This window comes from Nelumbo nucifera, chromosome 8 (genome assembly GCF_055504915.1).
Source record: "Nelumbo nucifera cultivar China Antique chromosome 8, China Antique-T2T, whole genome shotgun sequence".
In the NCBI taxonomy this organism is placed as follows: domain Eukaryota; kingdom Viridiplantae; phylum Streptophyta; class Magnoliopsida; order Proteales; family Nelumbonaceae; genus Nelumbo; species Nelumbo nucifera.
Window position 1 is genome coordinate 18,182,009 of NC_142656.1, and position 11,882 is coordinate 18,193,890.

Here is an 11,882-nt window from a genome sequence, read left to right on the forward strand (position 1 = left end):
GAGATGATATCAGAAGAGTCTATTTAACCAAATGGTCTAGTTTTCAATTCCTGTCGCCTCATTATAATTAATTAAATTTTAGTACAAGGTATGAATGGGCCAGTGTTTATTCACACTTCAAACCAATCTGACCCTTTTATACAGGGTTTGGGTAATTGGGTCTTCATTTAACTCCTGGTATTAATGAATCAAGTATAGGTGTGCATTTTAAGTCCAAATTATAATAGGATCAGGACCGGTTTTACCTATTATAACCCAATCAAACCTGAATCAATCATGCAAATATATATTAGCACTTGACAAGGTTACCTTTCAATATTTATCATATGTCTTGCATTTGTTATCTCTGTATGGGTGGATTCGAGTTGAACCAAGTTGAATACCTGGTTATTTAAGCCCGTCTCACCAAAACAATATTAGGTTTGAGCTCAAATTTCGCTCGGCTCAAAAGCTCCCAAGTTCATGCTTGATTCAACTTGAGTTCGATTATAAGCCAAGCTTCCTATAAAAAATAAAAGTTATTTTTTGTTTTGCATAAAAAATTAATAATTATAAAAATTATTTATTATGTATGTATGTATGTATGTATGTATATAATAAAAATTGTATATATAGATAGATAGATAGATAGATAGGCGAAAGATATAGATAATAGCTCCATTAGGCTTGCGAGCTTCACTCAAGCTTGGCTTGATTAATAAATGAGCCTATATATCGAATTCAAACTCAGCTTGAAGCTCGGTTATAAGTATAACTGAACTTAATTGAACTTTTCATAAACTGATCTCAAATAACTCATAAAAAGCTTGATTCATTTCTACCCCTAATTACCTAATGATTTTACATGAAATATAACAATTTTATTGGAAATGTTGAAAAGGGAGCAAGAGAAAATAGCAATAAAAAAACCTTATTATTTATAATCGGCTCTATTGGGTCAGATCTAATAAGCTCAATTAGCCTCAATCATTGACAGCTCTATGCCGAATTCCAAGGGCAAAAAGTCTATGCTGAATTGCTGATATTAATGCCAACTAATGGTGGCTCAGTTGGTATGTTCTCTGACTCGTCCGAATAGAGACCTATGATCAAATCTCGCTGCCACCAGGGGTGGGGGGGTTAAGGGAAAGGGGATGGGCTACCCCTGTTGTGTTCCCATGAAGCGAAAAAAAAAAAAATTTGCTGATATTAATGAAGTCTTTATCAGTTGTTACAACTATCAACCTTCCCCTCTCTCTCTCTCAACTTTTAATTCCGCATTAAAGTAATTAACTGAAGAGACTTCCTAAACCAACTCATATTCAAAATATATTAAACCAAGATTTTTAAAACCGACCCAGAGAACAAATCAATCAGGGGTCCGGTTTCCAGGTTGAACGGTCGGCCCATACTGATAAAAAAATATAAAAAATTAAAAAAAACTAAAAAATAAAAAAGGTCAAAACCGTTAAATGGTTCAACCACCCAAATCAGTGATTTACTGACTAAAGCAACATTTTTTGCAAATATCCAGTTTTGGAGAAAAACAGAACCGATTACTTGAATGCTTCCCAATTTTTCCGGTCCGGTCATCCATTCCGGTCCAATTTTGAAAATCGTGTGTTAAACCAACCAAAGATATAAACTTTATAAAGGGAAAGGTTTTAGAAAATCTAATTTTAGAGACCAAAACAAGGACTTCGTTCTCAAAAACTGCAAATAAAATCTTCGGGCTTGTCTGTTAGTATGTAGTACTTGCTGAGACGATTGTTTTCACATATTATATATCGAATACAAACGGCTAGATCAAAAGTTACAGTTGCGATTCAGATATGCAACAAAGAGAAGACCAGAAGAACTAGGATTCTGGCAACCTACGATCATAGAAAATATTAAAGTTCCTAGAGTTCTCCCCTGGGTGGAGTCTCCGATACGCAGATTAGATAAAAGGGCATAAAGAGAATGAGAGGCTGAGCTCACAACAAAAAGCAAATACAATATTACGTGATGTAATATGATGTGTTCTCATCTGTCGTGCCGGACTAAAGGAGGGGCCTTGGCGAGGGTGTAAGGGTGTTGGTCAGTTCAGATCTCCTAATATATATGTATGTATGTATGTATGTATGTATGTATGTATGTATGTATATATATATAAATATATATGTTATGGTATCACGATTCAATCTTTAATTTGACCTTGATTGATTCTTTGAACTATGAACATCTTCCATCTCCGATTTTTTGCCCAATTCAATTCTCTGAACATTATTTCTCACTTCCTGCTCTTCATAAATTTGGATTTACTCCTCACATCAATCTCAAAACACTTGGAGTTGCGCATGCATATCCACTTTCATACATACAACGGTTTTCGCCATTGGATCATATGACTTAGAATGGCCCAACAATACTATTACTATTGGACCCGCTTAAATAAAAGTACCGAAAATAACGTTTAATAAATTGCTGCCACTGTTGATTTGATTCTCCCCTTACCGATGGCATTGCCACCAAAACATCCACATGCATAAACCTACGCTGAAAGCTTGATAGCAACAAGGGTTTGCATATTAATGCAACAAGTTTTAATGATTTTTTTTTTTTATAATGCTGTAGAACCGTTTTCAGCATTGGTCTATATTATCTAACATCCAAGATGATATCATATTGATGCTATATCATTGCATCGCTGGCAGTAAAGGAATGTTTTTTGAGAAAATATAGTGTTTATTCAAATCACACTTTACCAATTTTCAAGATATGGTCTGGAATAATTTTTTTCTAGAAAAACGGTATCAAATAAATTGTTTTCTGAAATACCATTTTCTTTGATGTAGCATCTACGTGACACCGTTTTCTCAACGGCATCGGTGCCAAAAATCAAGCTTGATTATAGAGTAAAGATGAAGCATAGATTTTGCTCACTATCTATGTTGAAAAATCAAAAGTTGAAAAAACAATATCAGATAGGAACCTACAAAAATCAACAAAATATATAGCACTGTTGAATAGAGAAAATGAAATATGGCATTGTTGAGTAGAGAGAGAAAGGGAGGGCGGGGAAGGCAGAGTGATCTTGAGAACACCCACCAAGGGCGGGGAAGGCAAGGAAGGCAGAGTGATCTTAAGGCCCCATTGCTTTTTGGTAAGTTATTTACTTGGGTAAGTTTTATTACCGGGGTAAGTTTTTCTTGGGAAACATTTACCCAAGCAAGTGCATGTACCCATGTTCCTTTATTTCTTAGGTAAATAAGGTAATGACCATTTTAGCCATAAAAGTCTATTATTAAAAAAGGCATTTTTGTCCCATTCAAGTGTTAACAACTTTCCCCCTAGGTGGGAAAGTTATTTACCCACCTAGGAGATGGGTATCACTTATTCGGGTAAGTGATACCCAGGAAAATAAGCTTTCCCTAATCTCCACATAAATCTAAAAAATGAACATGGGATTCTTGGTCAATGGGAACCAAAATCCCATTGACCAACTTTCCCCCCTCTCAAAATCCAAAATCAAAATGCCCCTTAGAAGAATTCAACAAATTTAACAAAAAAATATATATATGAAGTCGGTAGAAGTCAACACTGTGTAAAAAGATAAGAGAGAGAGAGAGAGAGAATAGAGGAGGGAAGCATCTCGAGGTTTAAAATTTCGATACTATATTGTATCTTTGAAAAACATATACGGGATACGCATGGAAATCAGATGTCTTGTCTTTTTTTCATGCATACCGGACCCGTATCGGGGTGTATTGTATCGGTAGCGTATCGATGAAAAAGATATGGCCAAAAATTGGAAAAAAAATAAAGAGGAAAAGCAAGCTTTTTTCCTTGAAATAAGCCTTCTTTCACCCCCCAAATGACTCTAAAACTCCAAACCTCATTCTTAGAGTGCCAGATTTGAAAAAAAAAAATTGCAAGAAACAAGTGTGAATTGTTAATTTTTTTTGAAAATTTTTCAAATTTTGAAAAAATATAGCAAAATAGGTAAATTTTTTTAAATTTTTATAATATCTTGTTATTTCTTTTTTATCGAATGTTTAAATTTATGTTGATCTACATTTCTTACATTCAAAATCATAATTTTTTTGTGTTATTAATAAATTTATGGAAATTTTATGAAGATATTTGGGGAAATATAAATTAATAAAAAATTTGAAAAATGTAATTTTTCTCTGCCTATAAAGACTAAATTTGTTTTAGATCTATGGATTTATCTATCATATCCAAAGAACAATTGAAATTTCTTCTTTAGTATTTGTTTGATTTTTTATATTTTTAGAATTAAAAATAAATAAATAATAATTAATTATATTTTATCATGTGATCACAACAATTGAATATATTATAATTCTATGGATGATCTTTCATATCCACGGACCAATAGAAGTTTCTTATTTAATAATATTTTTTTTATATTTTTAGAATTATAAAATAATTAATTAATTAATTATATTTTATCATTTGATCACAATGATTGAATATATTATAATTCTATGGATGATCTATCATATCCACAAAGCAATTGAAATTTCTTCTTTAATAACTATTTTTTGAATATATTATATAATATTTATTTATTTTTTATAATTTTTGAAAATAAAAATAAATAATTATTGATTATATTTTCACTTAGAAGTTGTGCCAATGCATGTATGGTTGGATAGGAGAATTGAGTTTTTCCCATCCCATAAAGCATTAAAACTTAAGAATTATAATTTATAAATTATAGTTAAGCATATGATTTTTAATAAAATTATAATTACCTACAATATATTTCTTCATAAAACCATTAAAATATATTAATTTAATGTATATACACCTCATTGAGGTCTTATATTTAGTGTTATTGATATATTTTTATGATTTATTAAAGTATTTATAGTGTTTTCAAATGTATCTATGCGTATCTTAGTTTTTCTCCAATACGCGTGCGTATCCAAGGCATATCCCGATACGTCTCTTAAAATTGCCTTTCCGATACACTTGGTGTTACCAATACCTTGAACCTTGAAGCATCTATAATCGTTCACTGTATGAACGACTTTCGGGGTTTTTTTTTCTTTTTTTGGGCATCGACGGTAGACCTGTTCATGGGCCGGCTCGGGCCGAGCTTTTACTCATCATTAATGGAAATACGCTAGGCCCAAGCCCGAGCCTGGCCCTGATAAAAAGCCCGAAGCCCGAGCCCGAGCCTGAAGCCCAACCTAATAAAAAAATTACAATTTTCCCTATTCAAATTAGAATTAAAAATTCAGATTGTTTTTTTTTCCTATTTAAATGGACATATAATCACATAACTCATTTTAAGTCTAATTTTAGGTCAAACCGAACCGGGCTATTTTGGCAAAACCCGAGCCTAGCTCAAATTTATTACGAACTAGACTTTTTATCCCGAATTTAAGCCCGAAGGCGTATAAACATGTTCAAGCCCGTCCGGGGGCCGGATCGGGGGCCACCCGACCCATGAACAGGTCTAATCGACGGCCTTCATTAATCAATGACTTGAAATATAAAAAAGCAATGTAAGAAGTGGGCCCCGCATTATAATGTGTGTTAGACTGTAGAGAAAGAAGACAGGGGAAAGACACGGGGGAGAGGAGATATTTCGGTGCTTGAGTGGTGGACTTTTTTGGATCGTAATACTAATAATCATCGGTGGCATCATGCGCCCAAACCCCCTGTAAGCGGTGCCATCTGTGTCGCTGGTGGAACCGGCCCAGCCAAACCAGTTGGCAGGCAGTCATCGGCAAAGGTAAACAGATGGATTGAGATGAAGCAGAGACAGTGCTGTTGCAATTTCCGGCTGAAACCAGTCATCGAAAAACGGTAGTAAGCTCCGAGAGAGGAGAAATTGGAAACGGTAGCCAATGGTTTCATGCAGCAAAATTTCCAAACGTCTTTCACAGTGCTGCTGCAACTTCCGGCAGAAACCAGTCATCGGAAACGGTAGCAAGCTTTGCCGAGAGGGGAAATCGCAAACGGTAGCCAATGGTTTCATTTCCAACCAGCAAAGGGAGCAGCAAAAATTCCAAACGTCTCTCATGATGTTGCTGCAACTTCCGGCTGAAACCAGTCATCGGAAACAGTAGCAAGCTTTGCCGAGAGAGGGGAAATCGAAAACAGTAGCCAACGGTTTCATTTCCAACCGGCGAAGAGAGCAGCAAAAATTCCAAATGTCTCTCACGGTGCTGCTGCAACTTCCGGCTGAAACCAGTCATCAGAAACGGTAGCAAGCTTTGCCGAGAGAGGGGAAATCGGAAACGGTAGCCAATGGTTTCATTTCCAACCGGCGGAGAGAGCAGCAAAAATTCCAAACATCTCTCACGGTGCTGCTGCAACTTCCAGCTGAAACCAATCATTGAAAGCGGTAGCAAGCTTTGCCGAGAGAGGGAAAATTGGAAACGGTAGCCAATGGTTTCGTTTCCAACCGGTAAAAAGAGCAGCAAAATTTCCAAACGTCTTTCACAGTGCTGCTGCAACTTCCGGCAGAAACCAGTCATCGGAAACGGTAGCAAGCTTTGCCGAGAGGGGAAATCGCAAACGGTAGCCAATGGTTTCATTTCCAACCGGCAAAGAGAGCAGCAAAAATTCCAAACGTCTCTCATGATGTTGCTGCAACTTCCGGCTGAAACCAGTCATCGGAAACGGTAGCAAGCTTTGCCGAGAGAGGGGAAATCGAAAACAGTAGCCAATGGTTTCATTTCCAACCGGCGAAGAGAGCAGCAAAAATTCCAAATGTCTCTCACGGTGCTGCTGCAACTTCCGGCTGAAACCAGTCATCAGAAACGGTAGCAAGCTTTGCCGAGAGAGGGGAAATCGGAAACGGTAGCCAATGGTTTCATTTCCAACCGGCGAAGAGAGCAGCAAAAATTCCAAACGTCACCTGAGAGATCCGAACTCTCACAGGGAAACCCCAGGTACTTAGTAGGCACACGCCTTAACCAGTCGGCCAAAGCGACGATCGATTTCAAAGCTAGTATCAATCCAACAAGAATAAAAAACAAAACAAAATAGTATCGCCTTTTCTGGCTATCTTTCTGACCATTTCAGTTTCCGCCGAACAGAGGATTCACTTTCAACAATTATTTTTCAGTGCCCCCAATTTATTTACCAATAAAAATTTCTTACAATTTATATGTTCAGGAAGCAAATACTGTTTCTGTTCTAACGTTCAAACTAAATGAGAAAGATAAGTGAAAAAACCACTATTCGTTTTACACAATTGTGCTCCCTGACTTGTGATTGCTGTCCCCATTCCCTCTTAAGCTAAAACAATAGGTAATAGGTTTTAAAAAGGGCAAAAAAAAACAAAATAGAAAAAGTTTAGTGGGGTATTTTTGTAATTTAATGTATTCTGTTATCTGACTTAACGGTCAAGGGGGGTATTTGTCTCATGGTCATAGTAACGGGGGGTTTTGTAATTTACCCTATTTTTTTTAATGTGGGAAAGTGGAAAAATTCTCATATTTCTTAGTCTAAAATATTTTAATCATAAATTTATTTTTAATAATACCATTATAATTAAATTTAAATCTTTTGAACAAACAAACTAAATGAAAAATAGACCCAGACTAATACAACTCGAGTTGGTGGATTTTCAGTAATGGTCAATCGATTTTGGGTGATAAACTCTCGACTTAACCAGGTCGATTTGGTTGGAAAAACAGCCTACAACATAACTAAACCAATCCTTGAACACTCCTCGTTTCAGCTAAATTAATAGTCTAATCTATAATAAATAATAATAATTTAATTTTCAATAATATTAAAAATTTATAGTAAAATACACAATTATTGAAAATAAATTTATAATGAAAATACAATAAATACCGGAAATATATTAAATTAGTCAAGAAATAGTGTAGTCTCAAATAACAGTTTAATCCCTAATAAACATTAATCAATCAAATATAAAAATACATAATTATTAAAAATAAATTTATAAAAAATACAATTAATATGATAAATTAAATTACAAATTTTAAATAATAGTTGTTTAATCTCCAATAAATATTGACAATTTTCTGTTAAATAAAAAAAAACAAAAATAGATCTATAAATAATTATTGAAAACATATTTATCAAAATATACAATTACTAAATGTAAAATAAATACTAATTTTAGTGTGTATATATATATAATGAGTGCACTATTATTGTAAGATTATTACTAAAACATATTCTTTTTGAAAATTTATTTTTTATAGTTATTAATTGATATAAGTGAAATTAGTTATTTACAATATTATTTAGTTATTTAAAATTTTAAAATAATTATTTATTAAATTTAATTATCTATAAAATTATAATTAGTACTATTATTACACAATTCGTTATTAATTTTGTAAAATATTAATTTTATTATTAATACGAATATAATGAAATTTGTTATAATTATTTTTCTGATTTTAAGATTTTTTTTAAATTTATTACATAATTTCGTTGTTTTAACTATTTAAAATTTAGTCATGTTAAATATTTTGTTATTTAAATATTTAAACAATATGTAAAATATTATAAATGTTCATTATTTGAATTTTATTTATTTTAATGTTATTATGTAATATTAAATATTCTGTTATATAATTATTTAGGTATTTTTAATCTTTTTTTATTTGAAATACTTAGTTATTTAAATAATATTTTATTTTTAATTTTAAATTTTTATTATTTGAATAACATTTTAAATTAAATAACTCGTAAAATTATAATTTATATTGTTACTACATAATTTCATGATGAATTTTGTAAAAATATAGAATTATTAATGATATGAATATTATTAAATCTATTATAATTTATTTTTGTGTTTTGAATAAAAATTTTAAAAGTCAATATATAATTTTGTTATAATATTTAAATAATTCTGAAATTTTTTAATTGAAACTTTCTTTATATAGATGTAGAAAAAAAGTGGCGGAGAGGATAAAATGGATTTAGAGATAGTTTAAGAGGAAATCTCTCTATTAATTTAGAGATAACTTAAGAGAAATAGGAGTTAGGGATAATTTAGGAGATAAATAGGAATTAGAGACAATTCCACAGAAAGTGGGGAAAAATGGTGCCACTTGGCTAGATATTATAAAAGCAAATCCCTTCTTCTTTATGTTTTAAAAATAATTAAGCCCGTGTTATTTCCTTATTGCTTTAATGGGCAATAATGTGGAATTAAAAAAAATTCAAAAAAAAGAGAAAAATAAATAGAGGGTTTAGAGCGCGTGTGTGTATGTGGATTGCTTATAATCTCTCTCAATCCACACAAATCATGATATGGAAGGAAAACTTGCCTAAAACCCAAGTACATGAATGTGGACGAAAAGGAAACTCTCCCTATAATCTCTCTTTCTAGATATCTAAATTCTATTAAATATTAATAATTTAGATATATAAACTATTAGTTAATCTTTGATTTACTTAAATTACAAAGGCCAAGTTTTACTAATTGTAATTAGTAAATTTCTTAATTACTCAGGTTGAGCCATTAAAGTTAACGTACTGGACATAAATTTGTTCAACTTAAGTGAACGAATAAAGTTTAAATTAGAACATTACTTAAATTACTGAATCAAAAATTAGTGAGCTTCTTAAAATTATAGAACATTAATAAATCAACAAAGTTATTATTAAATTAGAAAATTAGTAAACTAATAATGTTATCATAAATTACTTAAATTAATTACTAGAATAGAAATAGAAAGTCGGTCAAATTATTTAATAATTTACTAATAAAATTACTATCTTAAGTAAATAAGTAAAATCAGTAAATTAGAAAAATTAGAAAATTGGTTATTCCAATTCAAATAAACCTCACTATCGCTTAGGCTCACTATCGCTTAGGCTGTGATTGGTTTGAAGGAAACAGTAGGGAAAGGAAGGAAAATGTAGGTTTGTAAAGATTTTCCTACATTTTCCTTTCTTTCCCTATTTTTTCCTTCAAATCAAATACAGCGTTAACAAAAACCCGTTCCGTACACGGGTCCCTACTCCCCACTGGTTACAAATATACAAATTTGGCCCCTTTTGCATCCAATCTCTCTCTCTCTCTCTCTCTCTCTCTCTCTTGCGTCTCTTACATTACTCGCCCACAGCCATGTATAAAGTGGCAAGCCCGTCGGAGTACTTAGTGATCACCGGCGTCGGGATACAAGACATCAAGCTCGCCAAGAAGGCATGGATCCTTCCGGGGCAATCCTGCACTGTCTTCGACATCTCTCCGGTAAACTACACGTTCGAAGTACAGGCTATGAGCGCAGAAAAGCTCCCCTTCGTTCTCCCGGCGGTGTTCACTATCGGCGCCCGAGCCGACGATGAAGCCAGCCTCCTCAAATATGCCAAGCTCATCACCCCACATGACAAGCTCTCTAGCCACGTTAAGGAGCTTGTTCAAGGGATCATCGAGGGTGAGACACGAGTTCTGGCAGCGTCGATGACCATGGAGGAAATCTTCAGAGGAACCAAGGAGTTCAAGCAAAAAGTGTTCGAGAAGGTTCAACTGGAACTCAACCAGTTCGGCCTTCTGATCTACAACGCCAACGTTAAGCAGCTGGTCGACGTGCCTGGTCATGAGTACTTCTCGTACCTTGGCCAGAAGACCCAGATGGAGGCTGCCAACCAGGCTAAGATCGATGTGGCTGAGGCCAAGATGAAAGGTGAGATCGGAGCAAAACTTCGTGAAGGGCAGACGCTGCAGAATGCGGCAAAGATCGACGCGGAGACGAGGATCATATCAACCCAAAGGCAAGGAGAAGGAAAGAAGGAAGAGATTAAGGTGAAGACAGATTTGAGGATATATGAGAACCAGAAGGAGGCCGATGTTGCAGAGGCCAACGCGGAGTTGGCGGCAAAGAAAGCGGGGTGGACTCAGCAGGCTCAGATGGCGGAAGTGGAGTCAGCAAAGGCGGTGGCCGTCCGAGAGGCTGAGTTGCAGAGAGAAGTTGAGAGGATGAACGCATTGACCCGCACAGAGAAGCTCAGGGCCGAACTACTGAGTAAGGCCAGTGTGGAGTATGAAACCCGGGTAAGGAGCACTGCCGATCGATCCGGTCATGCTCTTTTTTTCTTTTTTTTTCTAAATAAATCCAACTGTTCTTGATGAAATTTCTACGATTTCTGAGGAATTAACGTCCAAAGTGCATATCTGTTTGTAACACAAGGTTCAAGAAGCGAACTGGGAGCTTTATAAGAAACAGAAGGCAGCAGAAGCAGTACTGTATGAGAAGGAGAAAGAGGCCGAGGCACAGAAAGCAATTGCAGAGGCATCTTTATACGCTCGCCAACAAGTTGCAGACGCAGAATTGTATGCAAAGAAGAAAGAGGCCGAGGGAATAATGGTGCTTGCACAGGCGCAGGCCGTTTATCTGCGGACTCTGCTGGAAGCATTGGGAGGCAATTACAGTGCACTGAGAGACTATATGATGATCAATGGCGGAATGTTCCAACAGCTTGCTAAGATCAATGCAGAGGGCTTGCAGGGACTACAACCGAAAATCAGTGTTTGGACTGGAGGAAGCGTCGGGGAGGCTGATGGAGACGGAAATGGCTGTTCCGCCATGAAGGAGGTGGCCGGGGTGTACCGAATGCTGCCTCCATTGCTTGCAACAGTGCATGAACAAACAGGGATGCTTCCTCCGCCGTGGATGGGCACATTAATTAGCAAACCGGAAAAGTGATTAAGAACAGAGATTTTTTTTATAGCAATTAAGAACAGAGATTTGTGTGTGGGAGTGTGGTATCTTTTGCTTTAATCTATTCAATTAGGTTATGTGGAATCAAAGTTGTATAACGATATGCTCTTAATTAGTTCCTATTATTTTCTGTGTGCCTGTTAAAACCACAACTATCATAGTAGATTTAAGACAATCACAGGGCTAATGTTTGAGATTCTATGGGATCTGAGAAATTGT

At 34.7% G+C, this 11,882-nt stretch overlaps 1 protein-coding gene across 1 annotated transcript; it reads left to right on the forward strand.

Moving 5' to 3' along the window:
• Positions 1-10,013: 10,013 nt before the first annotated feature.
• Positions 10,014-11,791, forward strand: LOC104588503 (flotillin-like protein 4). The gene is made up of 2 exons (XM_010246453.2): positions 10,014-10,996; positions 11,133-11,791. The coding sequence occupies exons 1-2, from the start codon at positions 10,070-10,072 to the stop codon at positions 11,646-11,648; spliced, it is 1,443 nt and encodes a 480-aa protein (XP_010244755.1). The 5' UTR covers positions 10,014-10,069; the 3' UTR covers positions 11,649-11,791.
• Positions 11,792-11,882: the final 91 nt, after the last annotated feature.

What these genes read in the sequence shown, in the direction of transcription:
- LOC104588503 (XM_010246453.2), top strand. Translation starts at nt 10,070, where the DNA reads ATGTATAAAGTGGCAAGCCCGTCGGAGTACTTAGTGATCACCGGCGTC. An exon ending in GTGTGGAGTATGAAACCCGG is followed by an intron (nt 10,997 to 11,132) that starts GTAAGGAGCACT and finishes TTGTAACACAAG; the next exon opens with GTTCAAGAAGCGAACTGGGA.